Source organism: Panthera pardus, unplaced genomic scaffold (assembly GCF_024362965.1).
Source record: "Panthera pardus isolate Hobbes unplaced genomic scaffold, ASM2436296v1 HiC_scaffold_12, whole genome shotgun sequence".
In the NCBI taxonomy this organism is placed as follows: domain Eukaryota; kingdom Metazoa; phylum Chordata; class Mammalia; order Carnivora; family Felidae; genus Panthera; species Panthera pardus.
The window spans coordinates 100,132,858-100,159,158 of NW_026526677.1; the positions used below are offsets into that span (position 1 = coordinate 100,132,858).

Below are 26,301 nucleotides of genomic sequence, written 5' to 3' on the forward strand. Positions count from 1 at the left end.
CCCGGAGCGGCCGGCCCCCTAGCGCCGGTTGCTCCGGGCCGCTCGGCCGGGCCGGGGCCTCGCCGCTGATTGGCTGCACCGCCGGGCGGAAGTGATGCTACTGTCACTGGCTCCCCGGGCTCCGGGGAAGCCGCGAGTTTCCGCAGGCGGGCGGCGGCAGCAGCTGCGGCCGAGCCGGTGAGTTGGGAACTCGGTGGGGGCGGGGCCTGGCAAGTCCGGGCAGCCCAGAGCTGAGGGGGGGCGCCGCCCGCGTCCGAGGACGAGGGGGCTGCACCGAGGGCGTCCTCAGTCCCTGCTTGGGGCAGCGCCGGGAGACGGGGCGGTAGGGTCCCGATTCCAGGGTAGTACGGGTCCCTCTGAGGAGGGGGACACATTGCACGGGGCAGAGGGAAGTCAGTGAAACTGACCGTAGACGCAGCCTGATTTCTAGGAAGCGGGTGTAGAGGCACGAGGAGGAGGACAGCCTCTTGGGACAGACTCTTTCCTGGACTCTGGGCTGCCCGTGTTCTTTCTTTTCACCCTTGGCACCCAAGAACTGTAAAGATGCACAAAGCAGTTGGGTGAGGTTGTGCTCTGCTTTCAGGGGGGGGATTTAAGGTTCCTTTCCCAGAAACCTGGGGTGGAAGTAGGAGATGGTACTGCTCTGCCAGAAAGAAGGAGGAAGTGGTGGCCAGGTTTCTCTTCTCTTCCGGAAATCAATGGGATCTAGGAGACTGAAGGGGCCTACCTAAGTGGGGCATAATCTGGCTATCTGGCAAGACTTTGTTTTACTTAGTCATGTGTGGGAAAGGCATCTGATTATGTTGGGACAGTGGAGGCTGCCGCAGGGCTAGGAGGAATGAAATGTGGAATGCAGATTTTTGGAGGGAAAAGTTAGGTGGCGTAAGTTCCCTTCTTCCTTTCCAAAGAGACTTCGGTAAAATACCTATTTTTCTGTAATGTTTTGAGTTGGATCCATTTGGGTGTGTGTGTGGGTACTAAGCCCTGCCTCGGGGTGACACGAGTACAGAGCAGATGATTCTGAAGGAGCCCAGTCACCCGTGGGCATGCACATGTTCTGCTGCCCACCCACCTGTGCCTGTCCCCACAGTTGCCCACCAGTTCTAAATTCGGCCCTTCTGAAATCAAACCATGGGTGCCAGCCCCGGGTTTGGTGTTCAGCCCTCACTTCCAAACCAACCTGCCGAGCTGGTCCGTAAGGGTATAGCCCCTTAGTGCTACTTTCCAATCATTTCTTCCTTCCCGGTTGCCCGGTTGCCCGCTTGCTTTTTATACCTGTTCAGTTTCGCTCACACTGTCCGGTTTTCCCCATTTCCACTGCTTCCCGCCTACTCTTAGTTCCCCTGGCCTCCGTCAGAGATACAGAAATCAGGAAGTTAGCTACCACCTAGACTACTAGGAAGCAGTACTCCCTGCTTCTCGATGAGGGTGTTTTGGCCATAGTTCAAGCCCTCTTCTAGGCCTCTGGGGGCCAAAGAAAAGAGGGTAGCATGATGGTTAGGACAAGAAGTAGGGCTTCTGGGTTCTGTACTGACTTGGCCAGTTCTTTGCCAGTCTGCAGCCAACTTGAGATCCCTGAAAATGATACTCGATCATTGGCCAGTTCCCTTGGTCACAGGTCCTGGAGTTCATGGCCAGCCTCTGCTTGCTCCCCTGGGTTTGGGAGGACACCATTTCTTCTTTTCTTGGGGCCCACAGGTCTGCAGTCTGTGCTCAGAGCCAGCACCACTCAGTGAAAGTGATGCCTTTTCTCCATTTGCACAAAATGAGTGTGAGGTGGTCAGCCAGACCAGGAGCTCAACCTCACATAGAGTCCAGGTAGGATTGGGGCACCATTGTGGGGAGTCGGCCCTGAGGACAACCGGATGAGATGTCAGCTGGGGAAAGATTTATGTCCCCTCTAAAGGGAGGAAGGTCTCTTCTAAGAGCAGTCATGATCCTGCCAGTAACCTATGGGAGCGATATGACCTCTAAGCCCTTTTCACGGCAACAGTGGCAAAGAGCAGTGCGTTGCCCGTTAGCAATTGGACATTCTATTTGATTATCTGGTGAGATGGCGATTGGCCCATCATGCCGTGGAGGTATCCCCTGGGGTTGGCACTGGCCCACACCCCCCCTGAGGGCTTATCCCTGTTGCTCAGGAATAAGTGTGAATAAAACGAGAGGATCAAGTATTTAAAAAAGGAGTGGATTGGGGATTTCTAGGTGTAATACATCGATGGCTTGGCCTGCCTGCAGATTCCTGCAGGTGTCTCTGATGTCCTTTCTGTTTGTTTGCAGCCTTCTGCTCTGATGCCGAAGGGGAGGCAGAAGGTGCCACACTTGGATGCCCCCCCGGGCCTGCCCACCTGCCTCTGGCTGGAGTTAGCCGGGCTCTTCTTCCTGGTTCCCTGGGTCATGGGCCTGGCAGGGGCCGATGGGCCTAGAGCCCAGGGTCTGGGGGGGCTAAGCTGGGCCGTGCATCTGGACAGCCTGGGAGGGGAGGAAGAGACCCTGGAGCAGCAGGCAGACGCCTTGGCCCAGGCGGCGGGACTGCTGAATGCTGGGCGCGTCGGGGAGCTCCGCGGCTACTACCTCTTCGTCCAGCCGGCTGGGCAGCAGCAGGCGGAGGCCGCCCGGCAGCAGGCGGAAACCGTGTTATCCGGGCACGAAGCTGTGCGCTGGCACTCGGAGCAGAGGCTGCTCAAGCGGGCCAAGCGCAGCGTCCACTTCAATGACCCCAAGTACCCACAGCAGTGGCACCTGGTGAGTCCAGCCCTGCCGTTTTCGGCTCTCCGGTGGATATGTTCTGGGTCTTCCGTTCGTTGGCGGGCTTTTGACTGTGTTACTCTTCGGTCGCCCCCCATCCTTTGCCTGAGGAGACACAGCTGTGGGCTTCGCCTTCCCTGCACTCACTTCTGGGGAGCCAGTGGGCTGCAGAGGTGAGGGTGTGGGTTCTGGGACCAGGCTGCCTGGAGTCTAATCCAGCTCCGCCACTCACCGACACACGCCTTTGAGCAAGCCGCTTAAACCGCTCTCTGCCTCAGTTTCCCCCTCTGTAAAGTGGAGACTGTAACAGTACCTACCTTGTGGAGTTATGGTTAGGAGAAGTGAATTAATATATGTGTGTCAGACACACGATAAATACTTCGGAGCATGTTACGTAATGTTAATAAAATGGTATATATATGTATATATGTTTTTTAAGTTTAATTATTTAGAGAGAGAGTGTGAGTGGGGGAGGGACAGAGAGAGAGGGAGAGAGAGAATCCCAAGCGCTGTCCGCGCAGAGCCCGACATGGGGCCCAAACTCGCGGACAGTGAGATCGTGACCTGAGCTGGCATCGAGAGTCGGATGCTGAAGCGACTGAGCCGCGTAGGTGCCCAGGAAAATATATATTATATGGCATAATAATTGTATCGTCCAACCCTTAACCTTGCCACATTTCACTTCTACCACCCGTGAATGACGCCAAGCTTTCCCAGGGAGCTAGGTTGTGGCAAAGCCCTCACTTGTCCGTCTATCCTCACTAGACCTCTCGGTCTACGACCTCTGTCTGGCTCTTTGAGGGTGGCCAAGCGTGAAAAGGGGCTGCTAGCCTGCTTGCCTGTGAGCTATGCTGTGTGTCACTGGCCTCCCAAGGCTCTGAGAATAGCTCCTGACCCTGTGTCTCCTACAGAATAACCGGCGGAGCCCCGGCAGGGACATCAACGTGACAGGTGTGTGGGAACGCAATGTAACCGGGCGAGGGGTCACTGTGGTGGTCGTGGATGACGGAGTGGAGCACACCATCCAGGACATCGCACCCAACTATGTGAGTGGCCCTGGGACAACCCCTCCGACCCCCGTGTCTTACCTCCTTCTTGATGTTGCCTTAGTCTGGTTCCCTTTCTTCCGGGTCACTGGGCCACACAAAAGGGCCCGGGAGATGGGACGGCTGAGCTTCCCCTTGCCCCCAGCCGGCATTCCAGTCTGGCAATTAAGACCCAGGGAGAGGACTCTGGGTGGCACTTCCTGGTTCCGCTTGCTGCTCCCTGCCCTGGGCAGTAAGGAGCGGTCCCTGTTGGCAACTTCCCTCTCCACACGAGTTCTGAGCACCTTCCTCTCTAGCCTGGTCTTCAGGTAGCCCTAGATCTCTTTTACCTGGGTTTCCCAAGCCGTGGAGCAGTCTCCCAGACCCATTTCCACCACGGATGAGAAGGAAGTTCCCTGAGCCCTGTGGCACTTTCAGTTTTGCCCCACCTGTCCTATCTCGTGCCTATAGCCTGGGTGGTTTGCAGAGAGAGACAGACAGGCTTGTTGTGCTGGCTCGGAGCCCCAAAGTCCCAGTTTCCCCAGGTCTCCTCTCTCCTTGAGTTCCAGGGCCTGACCCCTTAAAGCCTGTGAATGACCATGTCGCCCCTGCCATGTTTCAGAGCCCCGAGGGCAGCTATGATCTCAACTCCAACGACCCTGACCCTATGCCACACCCGGACGTGGAGAACGGCAATCACCACGGCACGAGGTGTGCGGGCGAGATCGCCGCAGTGCCCAACAACAGCTTCTGTGCCGTGGGAGTGGCGTATGGGAGCCGCATAGCAGGTACCTGCCACTCCGGTCTCATGGGCCTCTCCTGCGGGACCGTCTTCATCCCCTGCCTGCCCCTCCCCCAGATTCTGAACCCCGTTGATCCCACTGTTGACACACGTAGCATAGGGCAAAGGGAAGCTTATGATATGTGTCTGTGGGACACGTGAGTTCATTGGGTTTTGTCAGTGCCGTGGTGTCTCAGACATGCTGTTAGCCACAAACCCTATCGTCTACAACAGATAAAAGTGAGAGTGGTCTCAATGTGGGATGGAGACTTCGAGCCCCAGCCACTCCATGGCCTGCCCCCTTTTTCTGTTCGTGGTTATGTCCCATCAAATGACCCGACTCACTGTAATGGTAACTCCTTTTCCTTATCTGGGTTATATTTGTATCTTCATAATTTCCCAAGTACCCTTGACCCTGCCCTTCCTCCTTGACCCTTAATGTCTGTGGAGACTCCTCAGCTATCGCCCAGCTCTCCAACTGTCATCCCTTCTGATGGTCGCTGTCTGCTCTCCCTCCTTTCAAGAGAGCGGAGCAGCGCTGGCCCCCACTGGGGATCGTTCTAAGGCTCCTCCTCTCAGCCTTTGTCCATCAGAGCAGAACGCAAAGGGTGTACACGGGGAAGCCCTCCCCATGACTCCTCCTCGTAAATGCTTGGAAACTACACGCTGAATAGAGTGACTGTTTTCCTCTTACACGCCAGCAGAGGTCAGCAACTCTCTCCATAAATGAGGCGACAGAGCGAGCCAGAAACTTCAGGGACCAAGTCCCTTCTGAAAGCTCCATTTTCCTTACATGGTCGCCGGGATGTGACCCGCCCCATTTGAGAGGGTGAGATTAGGCATCCACGGAGTAGTAATGGTAATGAGTACCTTTTCTTGAACACCTTCTATGTGTCAAGCGTCGCACTGCTGTTTTACATGATTAAGAACGCAAGTAAGGGAACTTAGCTACCTACACTCTGGCCCAGGCTCTTCCCACCAGACCCCATGATCCTTAAAATCTAAGATGTAGCATTATGTTAAAAACCACCGCGGTCCATACACATGGTATAAAAATTGAGAGATACAGGAGCGCTCAGAGGGAAAAGTAAGTCTCCACGTGTGGCTCCCACCACGCTGCTCCCCGTCTAGGGGGCCATCAAGACTGAGGAGCTGATGTGGCCTTCGCTGCCTAGGTATCCGGGTGCTGGATGGACCCCTCACAGACAGCATGGAGGCTGTGGCGTTCAACAAACACTATCAGATCAACGACATCTACAGCTGCAGGTAAGCCAGGAACACGGTGAGGGCGCGAGGCTTCAGCACCTGGCACGGATCCTCCAACAAAAGAACAGCAAGATGGGCTGGCTCGGCCAGGTCCCAGCCAGGGGCCTCTTACAGGGTTCGACCCAGAAGTCCCATCACTCGGATTTCTCCAGATCCCTGGCCACTGGGTCCTTCCTCAGTCCTAAGCCCCGTGTCTCCCCAGGAATCAGGTTGCCATATGAGGAGTGCTGCATTCTGGCGCATGTTCATTTTGTTTAATAAGCTCATGAGGCCTCCTCTCCAACCACAGCCGTGCCAAATGCCCGGCACCAGCCCCGCTGCCCTACGCACGTAAATGCACGTGCAGCTTCAGATTATGGTTATGGTTGCGGAGGGGGCAGGGGCTGAGTTCCCGCCTAAGGGGGAACTGAAGTTGGGCTGCCCTCGTGGCAATGACAGCACCTGTTCCCCCGCCCAGTACCTCCCTTAAATGTATGACATCATCCTCAGCGTACATTTCTCTTAGAGAAGGAATCGAGAACTCCTCAGACCCAAGAACCCACACAGATTGAGTACTTCTTTTGTGGGTGCTCTCCCGTCAGCCTGGTATGAGAGCTCTACATCAGGAGATGGGTGGCCCCCGTCCCCCACTACTAATATGTATTGTGTCCTGCTCCTGAGGACCTGAGAAAGGATTTTCAGGGGCAGGTTAAAGCAGTCCTAAACTGAGAAGTTTCCAAGGGAAAAAAGAGCCTTATTGCATACTTCTGTTTTCCACCTTGGAGTGAGGGCTGAATCCTTGAACCCTATGTCCTGTGATCATGGCAGTCCTGGCCTGGAGCACTTGGGAGAAGATGAAGAGGCCAGGCCGGGGGGTGTGGTCAGTTGAGACCTGGGTGGGCAGCCGTGGTGTGGCTCTGGCTCTCCCCTCTGGGTATTTCTCAACAGCTGGGGACCAGATGATGACGGGAAGACAGTGGATGGCCCCCATCAGCTTGGAAAGGTAAGTGAAGTGCATGAAGATAGACCTAGGACACCCTCTCCACTCAGGTCCTAGAACTACTACGGGTCACCCCCTTTCCCACCCCACCCCCATGTGTGGTGCCAGACTCACATCACCCAGCCCTCCCACCTCCTTTTGGGAGCACACTCCTAACCTGGAGGTGGGGGTGCTTGGGGGACCCTGGTTCTTAGAGAAGTGGAACAGTGCTTTGAGTTGTTTCCCTGTGATTTGGGGCTCAGCGCCCCACTTCCGGCCCCGCCCTATCTGATAAACGGTGTATATCCTTCAGACCGTTGTTCAGCTGACGTCTTCCTCCCCTTCTCGTAACCCTCTTTAAATCTCCTTCTCCCATGCCCCAGTGCCTTTGGGCTTTTTTCGCATTTCTTTCTAGGAGGGGAGGAGGCAATTGGTATGGAGGGTAGAGGTCTTCCTAGGAGTTCCTCAGCTGATCCCAGCATGGTTTTACTCCTCAGGCTGCCTTGCAACATGGGGTGATTGCTGGCCGCCGGGGCTTTGGGAGCATCTTTGTGGTAGCTAGCGGGAACGGTGGCCAGCACAACGACAACTGCAACTATGATGGCTATGCCAACTCCATCTACACCGTCACCATAGGTAGCGGCCTGGTGGTTATGCGCGCATGTGTGTGAGTGCGTGTGTGCGTGTCGCTCGGTGGGGAGGGGACTCCGTTTCAGTGTGTGTGGGGCTCCGTGGTGAGGAGATTGTGCATTTTGGCGTGTGTATCAGTCAGTGGTGAGGGAATTGTGTATTTTTGGGGGGGTGTGCCTCAGTGGTGAGGGGGTTGTGTGTTTTGGAGTGTGCGTAGCCCTCAGTGGTGAGCGGGTTTTGTGTTTCGGGGCGCCCTGGCTTCTGTGTGTCCGTCTAACTGTCCAAGCACAGTCTTCTCTTCAGGCTCACATAGTTAGTTAGGAGGGACTATCCCTGTTCTCACAGGATCTCAAGACGTCCTTAGTAGACACCATACTCCGGGAAACTTTCAGCCCATCATCTGGTTAGGCCTCTGCTCCAGCCTCTCTTCCCATGAGCCACTTGCCTCCCGCTTGAAGCCTTCCCTGACCCCCTCTAGTCTGGATTAAATGCCTCGTACCTGTGCTCCCCACCATAGCATCTGCTGTCCCGTTGCATTTATTTACTTACCTGACTTCTTCCCTGACCTCAGGCTCCTTGAGATCAAGACTGTGACTTTTTCCTTATGGCCCCAGTGCCCCTCACAGCATGTGACCTGCAGTAGATAATTAATAAGCATTGAGGAAAATGAGTGTGTGAACGGATGAGTCCGTATAGAGGTGGCACTCCCCCCGTTTTACCCCGGAACCTATGGAAAGAAGGGTCTTAGGGCACAGAATACCCTCTGCCACTTGAGGTTGCCTCTTCAGGTGACAAGCGTGGGCACTCTGAGGCACTTGGGCCACTGAGATCATTTCTGAAACTCAGGACAGCCTCCCAGATGATAACTCAGCTCCCGCTCCCCCTCCTCTCCTCCCCAGGTGCCGTGGACGAGGAGGGCCGGATGCCTTTCTATGCGGAAGAGTGTGCCTCCATGCTGGCGGTCACCTTCAGTGGTGGGGACAAGATGCTCCGGAGCATCGTGAGTGCCTCCTGGGCCCGCGCTTCCCACCCCCGTCCCACGACACTTCCCTCAGGCAGCACAGCCAGGTCTCCTCGTGTCCCCGCTTCCCTGCCCCATCCCTTACGTTCCTCCTCTTAGCAGATACGGATCTCAGAGGGCATGCCACTGTTGGAAAAATCAGAGCCGAAGACTCTAAACAGATCTGTAAATGGCCTTTATCTTTAAAAGTTTAACTTACAAATATATATTTTGTTATAGGAACGACTAAGCATCACACTGATTAAAGAACTCATGTGCAGTGTCTTCCTTTGGTAGAATTTGGGCTTTGGCTAATTTCTCTGGGCTTAGGAAAAAACCCTTCGTTCCATTACTCTTCAGCCCTTATGTAAATACTGTGAGTTCTGGTCACATTCCTCATCAGGAGTAAAGCTAGCAGTTGTCTTGATGGGATGGGCAGGAAAAGGAGTCCGGGAAATGTCTCAGTCAGCCCAAGAAATAGTTCTTTCCTTAGAGCTAGAATTGGAGCCGTATCACACAAGAGATTGGAGCCGGGCAGTGGAGCTTCTCAGGCTGTGGGAAGCTTTTAAAGAATTCAGTCTGATGCCTGCTTCCCACTGGCTTAGCTCCATCCCAGCAGGTTGGGGTCAGGTCTCTGGATTGTGACTCTACAGCTCTCTGCCTGTCCCCGCTGCCCAGAATAGAGCAATGTGGGGATGGGGAAGAGCTGGGCTGGAGCCAGGGGGGGTATCACATTTCTCCAGCGGCCCAGGTACGGAGGTCTCTCTGGGGCCACTGGGAATTAGGCTGCTTTGTCTTCCTGCTGGGTCAGATTCGTTTTCCAAAACTGAAATTTTGTTTTGCCAGTAAGTGACTTCTGGTCAACACATGGTTCCAAGGCCCTGTGCCAGGGGACCTCAGCTTCCCACCCCCGCCCAGGGAGGAAGGTGGAGGGAATGGGTCGAAATGAAAACCTAAGAGATCCTTTGCCCAGCAGGCAGGGGTCTGGGTTCAGAGGGCACTCCAGCCAGGCCAGGCTGGGAGAGGAGGAAGAGGAAGAGGGAACCCTGGTGGAACTCTGGGGAACCCACTCCCAAGGAGGCGTCACCAGCATGGGTGCCATTCTGGCTTTGCTGCTCTGGCCGTTCCGTAACTCAGCTCCACCTCTTACCCCCACCCCCACCTTCCATCCGAACTGTGATTTGTCCAGAGGTGAAAAGAGAGTTTGCTTATCCAAGTTCCCAGCTTTTGGATGTCCTTCCTTGGAAACCCCGCGTTGCCAGTTTCTGTTCAGTGACCAGCTCAGAGGAGCAGTCTTCCTGAGAACAGAGCATGGGGCATGCACTGCCCACCCTATGGCTGGCCGGGGTGCATCCCTGGACTTTCCTATGGCTTCCCAGGGCTCCCGCCAACCTAGGCCTGTTCCCAGCCCTCCCAGCTACAACGAGACTGTCCCGGTGACGCCTTTTCCTTAACAGGGAAAAAAAATCAGTCTGCTCCCTGGCACAGACCAGCCTTCCCCATCTCATTGAGACCACAGCTTGGAGGGTTTTTTCCTTTTTCTCCTGGGAGCGCACAGTGTCTGAGTGAAAATCACATCTCTTGGCAGCTGCTGTAGCAGCTGGGAGGGAAGCAGTGAGTACAATGGAGAAAGGGTAGCTCTTGGCAGAAGTTACCTCCCTGGTGTCTGACCCAGAGAGAAGCCTGGAAGAAAAAAAACTCTCAAGTCTTAACATCAGCACCACGTGCCACATCCAAAGTGCCACATAGTGGAGCAGGTTTAGGCAAACCCGTTGTGGTTCCAGGGTTGATCGGAGCATGAAAAGAACTGGATGCCATCTCTCCCCGCCAGGCAACTCTACTTCCCGTCCCCCACTGTCACCTCCCCCTGAGAACCACAGGTAGAGTGGGGGGGGGGGGCGTGGGGGGGGGGACTCATGGGAACCATACTGAGGCACCAGGCCCAGAGCAGCAGGGCGGGCAGGCAGTGTAGACACTAATTCCTCGCTGAGCTCACAGGGTGGGCGAGGGCACAGTTCCCTCTCCCTGGGAACACATTCCCTTTGTTCGCACTGATGTCACTCCAACCCCTATCGCCGGGCTGCCAAGTTGGATTTCCTTGAATGGTGCCGTCACTGCTGTCCCAGCTCCAGCTGGGGCCCAGGAGCCCGCCCGCCCCCCCATCCCCCCGGGCCACTTCCTCTGTCTAGCTTGGTTGAGGGGGTTGGAGGGCCAGGCTAGGGGATTCGGGACACAGTTATTAGAGGAGCCGGAATCAGGAAACCGTCCTCTGCACATAAGGCCTCTCCCACACCTCCGTCTCCTCTCTGCCCACAGCCGGACCCTCCCGAGTAGCCCTGTAAACTGCCTTCTTTTCTCAGCTCTCCAGAGCTTGTCCCGCGGGGCCTTGGGTGATGAGGGATCTTCCTTTATCCTGACCCGCTAGTGGGCCTCCCTCTGGTCAAAGACTCAGCTCTCACAAAGCCAGGGCCGACCTGAGAGCCTTCCTCCAAGGCCCCGTCCCCTGCCCCTCTCTCCACAGCACCTGTGAACTCCGTGTCTAACCCAGTCCCCCCCACCCCCCAATCTGCTTCCCAGGTGACCACTGACTGGGACCTTCAGAAGGGCACAGGCTGCACCGAGGGCCACACAGGGACCTCGGCCGCAGCCCCTCTGGCGGCAGGCATGATAGCCCTGATGCTACAGGTGCGGCCCTGTCTCACCTGGCGTGACGTCCAGCACATCGTTGTCTTCACAGCCACCCAGGTGAGACCCTAGCAGCCGGAGCCGTGGCCCGGCCCAGCCTTCCCCAGGGCTCTGCTTCCAAGGACTTGCAGGGATCAGGAGGCTTCAGACTCTAAATGTCCCACAGGTGAGGTGCCCGGTGCTTTTCAGAGTTGCCTGTGTCTAGAACAGGCGTGGGGACCCCATCAAGATCCTAGGCCTCAACTCATCCGTACCTATTCTGCCTGTGCTGTTTCACCTGCACAGGAGCACCCTGGCTGTGCTCCCTTATTCCAGGGCCGGTGACTCCTGGCTCCCTCTCTAGAAGCAAGCTATGGAGGTGGTGACATCATGGGGCTCTGACCTTTTGTCCCAGCCTTCCTTGGGGAATCCATTCCTAGTAGCCCTGGTGGGAGAGTCTGGACCGGGTCAGCCAGCAGGGCGAGCAAGGAAACCAGAATTAGGTTGTTGACATTATAGTTGACCCTTGAACAGCATGGGTCTGAATGTGTGGATCCACAGTAAATGTATTTTCTCCTCCTTGTGGTTTTCTTGATAACATTTTCTCTTCTCCGGCTGACTTCACTGTACGAATACAATACATAATACATGTATGAAATGTGCTAACCAACTGTTTGTGTTGTTGGTAAAGCATCCAGTCAATAGTAGGCTCTTAGGACTTAAGTTGTAGGGAGTCAAAAGTTATACGTGGATTTTCGACTTTGGGGGGCAGGGGGCAGTACCCCAACCCTTGAATCGCCCAAGGGTCAGCTGCACTTTGGAAGTCCCAGGGACTAACCAGGATCTCTGTTTCTCTCAGTATGAGGATCGCCGTGCAGATTGGGTCACCAACGAGGCAGGCTTCAGCCACAGCCACCAGCATGGATTCGGCCTGCTCAATGCTTGGAGACTCGTTAATGCAGCCAAGGTGAACAAGTGTTGGCAGGGCAGGGACCCCTGCATGGAGCGACCTAGGGAGGAGGCTAAGCGCCTAAAACATTGCCTGGCGCATCGTGGGTACTTAGTGTTCTTTGTTTCATCTATCCTAGATGACCCATTTTCCAAATGAAGAGGCAGGCTCAACATTGTCACTGAGGCTTCCAAACTGTTGGTAGAGAGTATAGCTGGGGGCTCTCAGGGTGCTGTGGTTCTCATCTTCCACCCTGGACACAGCCATGGCCTCTGGTTCCATAGGGAGCACTCCCAGGGGTCAGCAGGAGCCTTGGGAGTGAACGAAGGTGATGAGGAGAGGGAAAATAAGAGCGGGGCCCTAAGGATCAAGTTGGTGTGTGCGTGCGTGCGTGTGTGGTCGGTCTTGTTCATTCACCACCACCCCCTTTCCTTTAATAGATCTGGACCTCGGTCCCTTACTTAGCTTCCTATGTCAGCCCTGTGTTAAAAGAGAACAAGGCTATCCCGCTGGCCCCCCACACGCTGGAGGTCCTATGGAATGGTAAGTAGTCAGCAGAAAGGGGGTTAATCTGGGGATTGAGGTTTGGGGCGGGGTAACGGGGGAAGTCAAACTCCTCATCCCTGCCCGATTCTAGCCCCTTCCTTTAGGAGCTGAGCTGCAGCCAGACCTGTGGCGTTTTCTTTGACCATTTTAGGACATGTTGCTGCTTCTGACTTGGCTGGCCCCCTGGCTGCTTAAATAAGACCTTTCTCCTGAGTTACTAGTAGTGGAGACGAACTGCTGAGCAACCGGTCAGAATAGCTGGGGGAGGGGCGCCGCTGGGACTTGGGCAGACAAGGCAGGAGTTGAAAGATGCTCCTTTGACTTGCATGCCAGGAACTTGCCAGGCAGTTCTCTTCAGCCCAGTGGCCTTTGGATGAAGTAGATGAGTTTCTTCCTTTGATTATCCAGATTGTCTAATACACAGATAGTTGGATGGGGTGTGTCGGGAGTGGGATGGGAGGACGCAGATGTCACCCTGGGGTGCAGCCACCCGTCCCTCACACCTGGGGTCAGTGGGATTTTCTGAGGGTCTGCAAATCGGAGATGTGGTTTGTGAGGAGCACCGAGGTTGATCCCCTGCCCAGAGAGGAGGGAAGCCGGATGGGGGTGCTTGTGCATCTGCGGGGAAGATTGCCCTGAGGCCCCATGTGAGCACTGGCGGGGGGTGGGGGGGGTGGGGGGGAGGGGGGGCGGTCCCTTGAAGAATTTTGACAGGCAGGGTTATTTGCTGTTTTTGTGTGAAGACTGAAGCATGCCATGCTCTGTGCGCAAATTAGAACTCCGTCCTCACTTCTTCCGGTTTGATCCTAGAAAGTGATCAGACCAGAGTAATAGCAAGAGGAAGAGTAGCCAAAGAAGGGACAGGCAGGGGCGGCCTCTTGGGGCGGAGGTTTCCCTGACAGGGGTTCCGCCGTCTCTCTCCCTAACCACGTCCAGCACTCGCCCAGCTTCCCTCTACGTGGAAGAAGATCCACGGGCCCCGTTCATTGTGTTTTCCGTAAAAGGAATGCTATCTTGGAAAGGGCATCAGCCAAGGCAGAGAAGTGCAGGAACATTCCTGGGAATGAAGGGCCCCAGGCTCTGCCCTCATGAGTCTTGGAGATAGTGTGCCTTTTGTACCTCCCCCCACGGCTCCCTCTCCCAAGCCCCCTGTCCTTTAAGTGACAAAGTAACCCATAACCGCACCTGTCCCGTAGAAGTTGACTTAGAAGAGGGTTGGGGCCTTTCCAGTCTCGTCATCCTCTGCTTCCTCCTGTCTGACCGGGGGACATCGCCCCAGCCTGTGTGGCAAACCTCCCTACGTACAGAGGCGCCTGGCCACCGCTTGTCTGTCACAGGGCAACACAAAAAGAAGGACAGCTTGTCCTGGGCTGGGGACAGTGGGACTCGAATGGTGGGAAGAGGATGAAGCAAAGGGAGGCGCAGACCCAGAGTTTTGCTAGTGTTGAGGGCAGCAGGCAGGACTGCTGTGAACGAAAAGGTGCTTCCCCTCTGTCGTGACTCCATTTGCCCCCCGAGCAGACAGGACACAAAGTGCAAGCTTGTGGGGATGCTTGGAGGTTGAAGGGACTCTAATTAACAAAAGATCAGGGCAACTCAGTCCTAGACAGTCTAGAGACCTGCTCCCATAGCCAACCTGTAGTCTTTTCCCCCCAAGACCTGGGATAGTCGGTGTCTAAGGGCTCAAAATGGACCTTTTATAAGGTGGAGGGAGCTGAACATTGCTGAGATGGGAGAAGAGGCGAAATACCACGAAGACTCTAGAACCTTCCGCAATGATAGAAATGTTCTCTATCTGCGCTGCTCAATTCAGTGGCCACTGGCCATTTGAGGCGATTCAACACTTAAATGTGGCTTGTGTGAGGAGCTGAGTTTTAATTTTGTTATACTTAAATTTAATCACAAGTGGCTAGTGGCTGTCATATTGGGCAGCACGAGAGCGAGACAGAGGTTATGGACGAAAAGGGGTTGGAGGCCCTTCGTTCCTTTACATCTGACTCTGGGTCTGAAATCTCCACCGGAGGGTGGGAGGGACGGTGGGGTTTGGGAGGAGTGTCTAAAACACAAGAGACTGTGTGTATTTACAGAAATTTCCTGAAACCCCTTGCACTTATCTTACCCTATTTACAGTCTGAGTCTAACGGGCTCACCTCTGCCTGCAGGATGAGTCCCGTTCCTTCCCTTCTCCACACCTTACCTGTCCGACCCAGTCTTTCCCTCTCCACCAACTCTTCCTTTTGCCTTCAAGTGTCCTCCGTTCACCTATTAGGAAACAAAACAAAGTCCCTGCTGTCCTTTAACCTGTAACCCTTTCAAGTGAATTAACTAAAGCCATGGCTCACTTTTATCACCCGCGCTCCCTGCCACTGAAGACTCGGTACCTTGCGCACAGCGCCCCTTTCCCGGCCAGGCCCGGGGGGCTGGTTCCGACTTCATCCTTCTCGACCGGCCTGCTGCTCTGACCCTACGAATGGGGGCCCTGGCAGCAGCCTCCCTCCTGTCCAGCTTCCGGGACCTCCTCTGCTCCAGAGCCCTCTTCCAGCTTCTCCGCCCGAGGTCCTCGTGTCCTTTGTTCGCTCTGTCACTACTCCCAGACCGTGAGTGCCTCTTTAGACTCATCCCACAGTTCTCTCTCCTCCCTCTGGTTTCTCGAACTGTGCAGCGGTTTTCGTGACTTTGGCTACCAGCTCTCCACAAACGATTCCTGGATCGAAATCTTTTATTGTGATCCCTTACCAGTGGGAGGACAGAGATCGTCATGGCTTCCGCAAGGTTGTGAACAAAGAAAGCCCTCTGGCCACAGGGAGAGGGTTGAAAAAGACCCCAACTTACCAAAGGCCAAACAATAGTAATAATATGATCATCATCAACTACGACTTGAATGCTTTTTATGTGCCAAGCACTATTCTAAGTATCTACTCATTTAAGGTATTAGCTGCCTTAATTCTAGTGTCCACACACGCACAGCCACCTGTGTCTCTAACACACCAATAAGAAAGGCAGGTAGCATGCCACCGTGTATACATCTGAATGCAGACGGGCCCTCATGGGGCTCTTTCTGGATTCCATTCTGTTCCATGATGTTCTCGAACGTGTCATTTACTCTCTGTAAGCCCTTTCTCTGCCGTGTTAATGCTCTCCTCCAACTACGCTGCCAGGATTTCCCTTCATCTTTCTATCCCCAGGTCACCGTGTGCTGTTGGGTATTTGCCAGCGCGCTGCATTTCACATACACAAAATTTAACATTTCATTGTCACCCTCAAAAGCCAGCTTGCTTTCCAGGTTTCCTCTGTTTCTGCCAGAGCCATTGCCGTTCCCTAGGCTTCCGCACGTGAAGCTGTGGCATGGGCAGCCCCGCCGTACCCCTTGCTTCTGCCCCGGCCTTCCCCTGTCCATTCCACTGCAATGTACTCTTTCGCTTATTTCTCTGAAATGTCTCTTAATTGATTCACTCTTTCATTCTGCGAACGCGAGACCCACCTCATTCCAGGCACTGTGTTAAGTTCTGGGGATTCAGAGTTAGACAGGATTCCTGCCCTCTGGAGCTCACAGTCTGGTAGGGGGAAGGTGCCCCGTCTGCAGTGGAGATGACACAGGTGTCCAGGGAAGACAGGAGGGCTCTCGGAGAAGCCAGGACTGGCCTTTCAGCAGGTAGCTGGCCAGGGGAAGAGGTGAGGAGAAGGACATCCGGGCAGCAGGGGCAACAGGTGCAGAGGCAACAGAGCTTCAGGGGGCCACGAGTCACGTGTGGCTGGAGCGGGGGTCTGGGGGCAGGACCAGCTAGAACTCCATGTGCCACGGTAAGGAGTTTGGACTTGACCTTGAAATCTGTGTGAGGAGCCTTCAAGATAAGCTCTCACCAACTGATGGTGGGGAAGGGTGAAGGAGAGCAGTCTCTTTAAAAAAAATTTTTTTTAATGTTTATTTTTGAGAGAGAGAGAAAGAGAGCGGGGGTGGGGGGCGGGGGCGGTGGGGGGGCAGAGATAGAGGGAGACACAGAATCTGAAACAGGCTCCAGGCTCCAACCTGTCAGCACAGAACCCAATGCGGGGCTTGAACCCATGAGTGGTGAGATCATGACCTGAGATGAGGTTGGATGCTTAACCGGCTAAGCCACCCAGGCGCCCCGCAGTCTCTTATCTTTTAGAGATACATACGCAATCTCTCCTGATGAAATTACTTGGTGCCTAGGGATGTCATCAAAAGACTCTGGGAAGAGGAAGAAGTGAGGATCATTGGTGAAACAAGATTGGCCATATATTGATAATTATGGGAGTTAGGTGTTGAGGACATCTGTTCTATTTTTTTAGGTATGCCTGGAATTTTCCCTAATATATATATATATATATATATATATATATATATATATATACACACACACACACGCACATATATGAATATAAATGTACATATAAATGTTTATATGTACATTTATACACTTATATAAATCAGTATTGCGTATTTATTAATATATAAAAAGATTTCAGTTATTTAGCTTGAGCAACATCTAGATAGTGATGCCATCAAATGAGATTAAGAACCCAGGTGGGAAAACAGATCTGGGCAAGGGCTACAGAGTATGAAGATTGAGGCTGAGAATTTGACTCTGCTGTGTTTCAGGCTTCTGGGCAACATCTAGAGGTTATATCCAGAAAGCGGTTGAAGAAATAAGTTCAAAGGTCTAGACTGATGGCAGTGGTTTGGGAGTCACCAGCGTAGGAATGGAAGAAAAGGTCTGGGGAAGAATGCATCACCGGGGTTGGCAGGCAGACAAAGGATGAAAGAGGATCCAGGACATTAAAGGAGTGAACAGAGGAAATATGCCTCTGAAGAAAAATGAGGAGAGAGGAGATGGGCTTAAGGGGTAGGAGGAAATCCAGAGGACAGCATCACGAGATTTCATGGCAGCTTCAGTGAGAGGGCAAGTAGACAAGGGCAGAAGGGCGTCCCTGGGTTTGCCACCCAGGCCATTGGTGACCTTGAGTATTGTTTCAGTGTAGTCACAGGGGCAAAGCTGGATTGCGCTTTGTTAAGTAATTAATGAGGACAGGAGAAGACTTCTGGTTAAAGATGGCAAATTGAACATGTTCTTTTATTTCTGCTTTTCTTCCCAAACCTCACCAAAATGAGAATAAAGGAGTAAAAATGGTATAAGCCCAAGGACAAAGAGAATGGGAGAGACCAGCAAATGAGAGATCTCATCACAGTTTTGGAAGCTGGAAAATGAATGGAGAAGTGAGCAGGGCTGAGAAAATTGCATAGCAAATACCTACAAGGGTGATACTAAGAAACAAGCCCCTTCGTGCCACAGAATCCCAAAAGGCTCAGGACTTAGAGGCCCCATGTGCTCCGGGAGATGCACGGAGACGCCCAGACATGAGGTATGAGGCAAAAAATAGGGATCAATGAAAAGGTAGACCCCTGGGCACCTTCTCCGGTTCTTGGCAGCCAGGTGATTCCCCTTCCTTATCCTGGCAGGAGTTGGGAGGTTTATTCTCCAGAGACAGAGAGTGTACTGGGAGAGATCCCAAGGCCCTGGAGCCAGGTGATTGGAAGGCTTCTCTCTGGAACAATGGAAGGACCCCTCATCAAAAGACTCGGAGATACTCATATGGAAGGCTCCTCCACGAACTGGTCAGGTCCCGAGCCATCTAATTTTAGGGAAGCCTGCCGTATAAAGCTCCACTCATGCTTAGAGCTTCCAACTGGCTTTTGAAGCTAATAAGGATCACTGGCCATTTGAAAAAGGAAACCTCCAAATCCTGAGGACAGTTATTTTCAAGGCCAAAAGTCAGCCTAATTATCATGCGGGAGGGTGGGATACGGATACTTTCAGGCATGCAAGTCTTGTTCATGCTTTCGTGTGTCGGAAACTGCTGGACGATGCAGTGCTTCCACAAGGAAGGACACACCAAGAGAGAAAAGGGTGGGGAAGAGAGAGAAAGGGAGTACAGACAGACAGGAAGCAGAAACCCCAAGGGAGAAGGAAAGGAAGGTCCCAACCCAACGGCAGTGCAGCAGATAGGAGCGGGAGACAAGAAGGCGGAGGGTGAGTCTCCCAGGGACAGTGGCACTGAGGGAGCTTCAAATCTATTCATTTGAAGAAATAGTATTCAGAGAGCTCGTGTGGTTCTTCTGTGCAGCTGGGGAAGAGTCAGTGATGGGGACATGAATTTAAGTAAAGCAAAAGGAGGGCAATTGTTAACTCCAGAGGGGAAGTCAGCAAGTTGTTGAAATATGATCATTACGTACCACTTGGCTAAATTCCATTTAGAGAAGATGGAGGGGAGGGCAAGGTAGGGAGAAGATGTGGGCATGGTATTAAATCTTTATCTGCTGTAATCAAAAGTTGATAAATAACGCCAAAGATTGATAAACCATGAAATAGTCATACATAGTTATTATTTGGAAACATGAAGGTAGATCCCAGAAGAAAACAATCAAAAGCAAGAAAAAGTGCTCCTGGGGAGTGGCTCACGAGGGTGGTGAGGGATGGGGTGGGAAATTGTTCTTTTACGTGTTGAGCCCTTCTGGGCCAATTTGCTTTTAAAACCACTTATGCTATCTTGACAGGAAAAAATGTTAAGAATGAATGAGGGGGTAAGAAGTAGAGAGAGCGAATGTAGACATCTTTTCCGAGAAGTTCAACAGTAAAGGAAAATAATATCCGCTACTTACGTGGTCCTAATACTTGGTGCTTGTTCTAAGTACTGTATGTATATGAACTAATAGAATCCTCCTAGCAACGCTATGAAGCAGGTACTGTTACTATCCACCTTTTACACATAAGGAAACAAATTTGATTCTCACAACTAGGACAGGGCTGAGCTGGGATTTGCACCCAGGCTGGATGGCTCCAGAGCCCCTGTTCTTTTTTTTTTTTTTTTCAACGTTTATTTATTTTTGAGAGACAGAGGGAGACACAGAATCCAAAGCAGGCTCCAGGCTTTGAGCTGTCAGCACAGAGCCCGACGCGGGGCTCGAACCCACAGACCGTGAGATCATGACCTAGGCGGAAGTCGGACACCCAACCGACTGGGCCACCCGGATGCCCCAACAGAGCCCCTGTTCTTTTTTTTTTTTTTTTTTTTTTTTTTTAATATATGAAATTTACTGTCAAATTGGTTTCCATACAACACCCAGTGCTCATCCCAAAAGGTGCCCTCCTCAATACCCATCACCCACCCTCCCCTCCCTCCCACCCCCCATCAACCCTCAGTTTGTTCTCAGTTTTTAACAGTCTCTTATGCTTTGGCTCTCTCCCACTCTAACCTCTTTTTTTTTTTTTTTCCTTCCCCTCCCCCATGGGTTTCTGTTACGTTTCTCAGGATCCGCATAAGAGTGAAACCATATGGTATCTGTCTTTCTCTGTATGGCTTATTTCACTTAGCATCACACTCTCCAGTTCCATCCACGTTGCTACAAAAGGCCATATTTCATTTTTTCTCATTGCCACGTAGTATTCCATTGTGTATGTAAACCACAATTTCTTTATCCATTCATCAGTTGATGGACATTTAGGCTCTTTCCATAATTTGGCTATTGTTGAGAGTACTGCTGTAAACATTGGGGTACAAGTGCCCCTATGCATCGGTACTCCTGTATCCCTTGGGTAAATTCCTAGCAGTGCTATTGCTGGGTCATAGGGTAGGTCTATTTTTAATTTTCTGAGGAACCTCCACACTGCTTTCCAGAGCGCAGAGCCCCTGTTCTTAACACTGGTGGGTAGAAGGAAGCGAAGAGTTGAGAAAGGGTTTGTTTTTTTTTTTTCATCTGCAGTAGGAAAGACATAAGCAAGAAGATGGATAATGGGGCTGGTCCCTCGTTGAACCCTTGCCAGCCAGTAGCTGTGAAGGGAAAAGAAAGCAGAGGGGTTTGAGAGCGTAAACAAGAGAGTGTTGGGGAGCTGAGCTGTGGGATCTGAGCCGTTAGGAAAGGGCAGCTGGATGGATCACAAGGAAATGAAGGAAGGGGTCAGGAAAGGAGTGAGGGAAGTGGAGGGACCGGATGGCTCCGTTTCCAGAAGAGGGAGGACATTGGCCTTGAAGACTTGCCAGATGGACTTGAAGACCACGTGCACGTGCACACACGTGCCCAAAGGGAGCTCGAGATGGGTATTCACCCACGTGCTACTAACGCTTGCCGGGGCCTCTTTCTTTTCAGTTTTGTTCAACTACATTTCTGATATGTCTTTGATTAATCTGATGAAACCCACCATGAGAGTTTCAGGAGCCAGGCCGTCCCAGATAATGAGCAGGTCCAGGGTGTGGTCGTGGAAGTGGGATGGGAAAGGAAGTTTGGAGCTAAGGAGAGAAAGCAGGTGGGGTCACGACGGGGCGGGGCGGGGGGGCAGTCCCGGGAGCACTGGTGGATGAGGGTCCAGCGCCTCCCAGAACGCAGTGGGAGGGGGCTGCGCCGGCGGCCAGTGGGCACAGGTCCCGGAAGGACAGGAAGCGGTGCCACAGACTCCAGCCTTTCCTTTCCTCGTCGTCCTTCAATCCTCGCCGTCCACACTCTCAGTGCCAAGTGCAGGTGCTGGGCTCTGCCTTGCCTGTTGGAATAGGAGTAAGTGGAAGAAGAAGCGCTTTAGAGAGATTTTTTTTTCTCATTGCCACCTGATTTTTTAATATTCCCCAAATGAATCTTCTACTTCAGCCATTTGTGATTCTCTTAAACTTTGTTTCGAAATAACTGTAGATTCACTGCGTCGCGAAGACATGTTCAGGGGGATTTCACGCACCTTCTTCCCCGTGTTAATATCTGAAATAATCATAGTATAGTATCAAAACCAAGACAATGACATTGCTACAGTCTCTAAAGCATATTCAGATTTCGCCAGTCAGATGTGCACTCGTGTGTGTGCGTGTGTGTGTGTGTGTGTGTGTGTGTCAGGGTAGGGAGGAGGCTCTGTGCGTTTGTACCACATACGTGGCCTTGTGTGTCCACCACCACAATCGAGATCCAGAACCCGCCATCCTCACAGGACTTTCTCATCACCCCTTTGTGGTTGTCCCCTCAGCCCCATTGTGAGCGCCCAGCAGCCACTAATCTGGCGTCTGTCTCCACACTTAACGTGATTCATGAATATCACACAAAGGAAATCGTGCACCATGCATTCTTTTAATAGTGGCTTTTTTTAATTCAGCATAATTTCATCGAAGTGTACTTACTTCAGTAGTTGTTTTTAGAGATTTGTATCGCCGTCGGTAAGAGACCTGCCCACCTCCACCTCTACCTCTGTGCCATTTCCCCTCCTGGATGGCACGGCTACCTACCAAAACCCTCTAGCAGTCTGTATTCATCTCCTTCTTCGGAGGGTCTCCCTGCCGTGCGCCTGAACCCACCTGACTCCTCTCTGTTCTAGCATCAGTTATGTATTCCTCACACCATATCATTCTCCACTTTCAGGTAGAAGGTAGAGGTCACGTCCAACTTCCCTTTCTATCCCCAGCGTCTAGTACAGTGCCTGAAACGTAGGAGGGACTCACGAAGTTACTTTTTGGCTGAATGAATGACATTGCTCTGTTTGATTCTTACCCTGTGTCTTGAGTATGTTTTCACCCCAGTGAGAGTCTAAACTAGATTGTAAATCCCTTGACAGCAGCCTCCGCGTTCCGTTTACTCGTGTATGCTATAGGTCCCGGTTAGGACTGCCTTAGGTGTTTGTACGTGGCCTCGATGAGTATGTGCCTTTGTGTGTGCGGGGATGGACGGAGGGCGTAAGTGCTTATGGGGCTGGTTTCCCAGCTGCCCAGCCTGACTTCCCACAGTCAGCAGGATGGACCTGGAGATGTCGGGGCTGAGGACCCTAGAGCACGTGGCCGTGACCGTCTCCATCAGTCATCCACGACGCGGCAGCTTGGAACTCAAACTGTTTTGCCCCAGTGGCATGATGTCCCTCATCGGCGCCCCCCGCAGCATGGACTCGTACGTACACCTGTCTGTCCCTTCTGAGCTCTTTTTGCAACAAGGGTCTTTGCGAGGAAGAGGTACGGGAAAAGTGGACACTGGCACCGGCCTGAGCTATCGCGGCACCGGCTGACTGTGGCAGCTGGAAGCCATTTCTGACCTGCTTTGTACAAGTCACTTACAATGTGCTAAGCGCCGCACTTGACAGATATTTTCTCTAATCCTTTGTAAGCTGCCTTTACAAATGCGGAAACAAGTCACAGAGCTAGGAAGTGCCTGAGGAAGTAACGGGAAGCCTAGATCTGTGGAGCTCCCGCAGCCTGTGGTCTTGCCACCTTTACTTTTCCCATGAGGACACATTGATGCGAGTCCTCTGTCCCATCCCCAGGGGACAGAGGCAGCACTCGAGGACCCCTCAGGGCACGCTCCCTAGTGACTGTAGCTCAGGCAGCAACTGCTACATTTTCATGGCTGCTTCAGGGAGGAAATCACGTCTGTGGGCCAAGGGTCAGTTCCCTGCCCCGCGCCTACCAGGTTTTCCACTCTGTTTTTCCCCCAGAGATCCCAATGGCTTCAATGACTGGACCTTCTCCACTGTGCGATGCTGGGGGGAGAGAGCGAAGGGGACTTACAGACTTGTTATCAGGGATGTGGGTAAGCCTGCCTGCCCTTCCATCTGGTCCCTCTGGAGCTCAGAGTCCCCGCAGAAACCGTCCCACGGGGAATACGTAGGGTCGCCATTGGACCAACAGGGTAGATGCCAAGAAGTACGCGCCATCTAGAATATGGGCACCGAAATCTAAACTTGTTCGTTGGTACTCCCTCTCATATTCCTTGGAGAAGTGACTGATCCATTTTTCCTCAGGATAGCAACAAAAATTCCTTGTTGAAACCACATTTCAAGTCCTTTCACATATAACCGTCCTTCGGCCAGCCCTGGTAGGCAGGTAAGGGCAGGACTAATTTTCACCGTTTTTTGTTGTTTTGGTTTTTTGGTTTTCTCTTTTTTCTTTCTTTTTCTTTTTTTTTTTTTTTTTTTTGAAAAACCGAGGTACACCCAGAGGTCTGATGTGGCCGGTGCAAGGTCATACAGTATTCCAGCGAGGAGACTGGAAACTGAGCCCAGCTCTCCCGGCTTCCAGTCAAGCTAGGTATTCCCTAGACCAGTGGTTTTCAAACTTTCCTTTAATTTAGTAGAAGGACATTTTATTTCCTCCCCCAAGCAAAATCCCAGCTGAAACCTGAAAATATGAAAGAGCTAAAGGCAGAGCCTCCTTGCTTCGGAGTCCCACCTCCCAGCCTCCCCGTGTCCATCCCTGAGGGCACCCGTGAGGCGCGTCTGCAGAAGCCCCCCAGCCAGTGGGACACGCACAGCCTCAGCTGGCCGTGGGGTCAAGCCCCCAGGTTGGGGGGGCGGGCAGGGCCTCTGCTGCTCACACGGCCAGCACAGGGGCAGGGCTCACGGTGCTTCTCTTGCCCCTCTAGGAGACGAGACGCCCCAGGCCGGCACCCTCCAACAGTGGCAGCTGACCCTGTATGGCTCTGTGTGGAGTCCAGTAGACATCAGGGACAGACAGCGGTAGGTGCCAGACTCATGTGTCAGAGGGACGGCAACTCCGGGGGCTGGGAGAGGCCGCTGAGGGCCCCCTCCTCCCTGGGAACCCACACTACACCCCCCCCCCCTGCTGCTCTGGGACTTCCCTCTCCTTGGCGGTAAGGTAGGAGGATGGGTGAGGGCAGGAGGCAGAGGAACCAAGTTCCAGAGCGGGTTCTCATCCCTTGTCTTCTCCACAGACTGTTAGAAAGTGCCATGAGTGGAAAATACCTGCATGATGGCTTCACTCTGCCCTGTCCTCCTGGGCTGAAAATCCCTGAGGAAGATGGTTACACCATCACCCCTAACACCCTCAAGGTACGAGGGCCGAGCCTCCAGCTCCAGGTGGGCAGGAGGGGGCTGGCGGGGGGGGGGGGGGGGGTTGGTCCTTGCTGGGGTGCTCCAAGTGACCTGAGAGGTGAGGGGTGGGGAAGACCTGGGTCCCCACTCTACTAGCCAGCTCGAAGAGGGCACTGCTCAGTGGGGTCAAGTGCTTTGAGGTGGGGCAGCGGTCCCTGGGAGGTGAGAGATTTTCTGAGCTCGTTCTGGGCTGAGGAAAGCCACAGGGCTTTGGGAAACCATCCCTAACTCAGGTGCTTGACCTTTCCCAGACTCTGGTGCTGGTAGGCAGTTTTACCATCTTCTGGACCGTTTACTACATGCTGGAAATATACCTGAGCCAGAGGAATGTGGCCTCTCACCGCGTTTGTAGGAGCGGACCCTGCCACTGGCCCCAACGAAGCCAAAAAGCCAGGGAGGAGGGGACAGAACTGGAATCAGTGCCACTCTGCAACAGCAAAGATCCAGATGGAGTGGAGACAGAAAGTGAGGGCCCTGCCACCACGTCTGGTCCCCTTGTCCCGGACCTGTTGGATCAAGGGGACTGGGGCCTGTCCCAGGACAGGAGTGCCCTGGACCACCCTCATCATCAGCTACCCCCAGACCTGTTGCAGGGGAAAGAGGAGCAGATTTGCTGACCCAGGGCCCAGCAGACTCAACATGGGCCAGGCTCTTCCTTCCCCGAGCCAGGGAAGCTGGGAAAGCTGCTCCGAAGTCCCAGGAACTCTGGGGAGAAGGCGGCCCTGATGCTAACATGGGGAATCCACAGGCCTCAAGAGCTCCCTGTGACTACATTCAGGGAGGGCGAGGGACTTCTCAAAGTGCAGTGACAGAGGAATGGTGCCAGAGAACAGTGTGGCCATAGCCTCAAGATCTTCCTCCTCCTGAAAGCTTTTGGTGAGAAGGTCTTGGACAAAGGCTCGGCCCCTCCCATTTGTCAGGCCTGCTTCCTCATTTCTCCTGGGCAGGCTGGTGGACCCTCACCCATGTGGTGGGGTGGTGCCCACCAGGCCAGAAGAGCCTCTCAGTGGAAACATCACTGGGGTCACTTAGGAAGAGGGCTCAGGGTGAAGGCTGGGAAGAGCGCCTGCATATATGCCTGTCCTTTTGATGACCCAGGACCTAGAAACCACAGTCCCCTCCTCTCCCTCCCTCACCTTCCTGCCTACGCCTGGAACTTAGGACATACAGGTATGGCGGTCAGCCCCCAGCCCAGCCACACTCGCCCTGAAAGCAGCTGCCTCCATTAGCCCTGATCAGAAGCCAACCTTGAACATACCCCTGACTCCTTCACCACCGCCCCCCACCCTCCGTCCTGAGGGATCGGTACGATGCCCCTGGCACGGCTCCCCAGGGCCCGCGCTGCCTCACTACGGTAGTCTGCAGCAGGACTATGACGGGGCTCGGCCACTGCCACTCCAGCCCTGCGACCACCCTGTCTTCCTCTGCAAAGTGCTCAGGGAAATGGCCCTACCCGCTGGAGGCCCGCCGTCTGCCTGACAGGCTGTGAGTCCTCCCACCATTACTGGCCTCCTCCCCTCTTCTGAGCTAGTTTGGTTGATCTCAATTTTTTTTAACGCTTAAGATTTGGGTTTGTCTTTTCACAGCAACATTTGGTTGAATGTTTTTCTGCACAGCTTTTCCAAAATAAAAACCTTCCACGCAACTCTGCCCCTCCCCAGCTCCTTTCATCTGCCTCCCAGAGCTAATGCAAGTTGCCAGGTTGCTCTCCTTGGCCTTCGGTCCCCAGTCCCCGAGATCCACTCTCCTCCTCCGCGTGGCCCTCTGAAGGAAACTGGCCCCCCTTGAGGTCCTAGAATTTGAGAGGTCCTTTGGAGCTGGCCTTCAGGAACCCACATAAATGTTGCCTGCCTCTTCCCTGCTCATACTT

At 53.3% G+C, this 26,301-nt stretch overlaps 1 protein-coding gene across 2 annotated transcripts; it reads left to right on the plus strand.

Moving 5' to 3' along the window:
• Positions 1-38: 38 nt before the first annotated feature.
• On the plus strand, positions 39-26,076 carry PCSK7 (proprotein convertase subtilisin/kexin type 7). Of its 2 annotated transcripts, none has more exons than XM_019469043.2 (17): positions 39-177; positions 1,699-1,818; positions 2,281-2,745; positions 3,660-3,794; positions 4,396-4,561; positions 5,730-5,820; positions 6,748-6,802; positions 7,276-7,414; positions 8,308-8,408; positions 10,986-11,153; positions 11,932-12,039; positions 12,462-12,564; positions 22,339-22,495; positions 23,037-23,131; positions 23,963-24,056; positions 24,272-24,389; positions 24,665-26,076. In XM_019469043.2, the coding sequence occupies exons 3-17, from the start codon at positions 2,293-2,295 to the stop codon at positions 25,046-25,048; spliced, it is 2,367 nt and encodes a 788-aa protein (XP_019324588.2). In that variant the 5' UTR covers positions 39-177; positions 1,699-1,818; positions 2,281-2,292; the 3' UTR covers positions 25,049-26,076. The 2 variants fall into 2 exon arrangements, with proteins under 2 accessions (XP_019324588.2, XP_019324589.2); XM_019469044.2 differs by having other exon boundaries at positions 24,683-26,076.
• Positions 26,077-26,301: the final 225 nt, after the last annotated feature.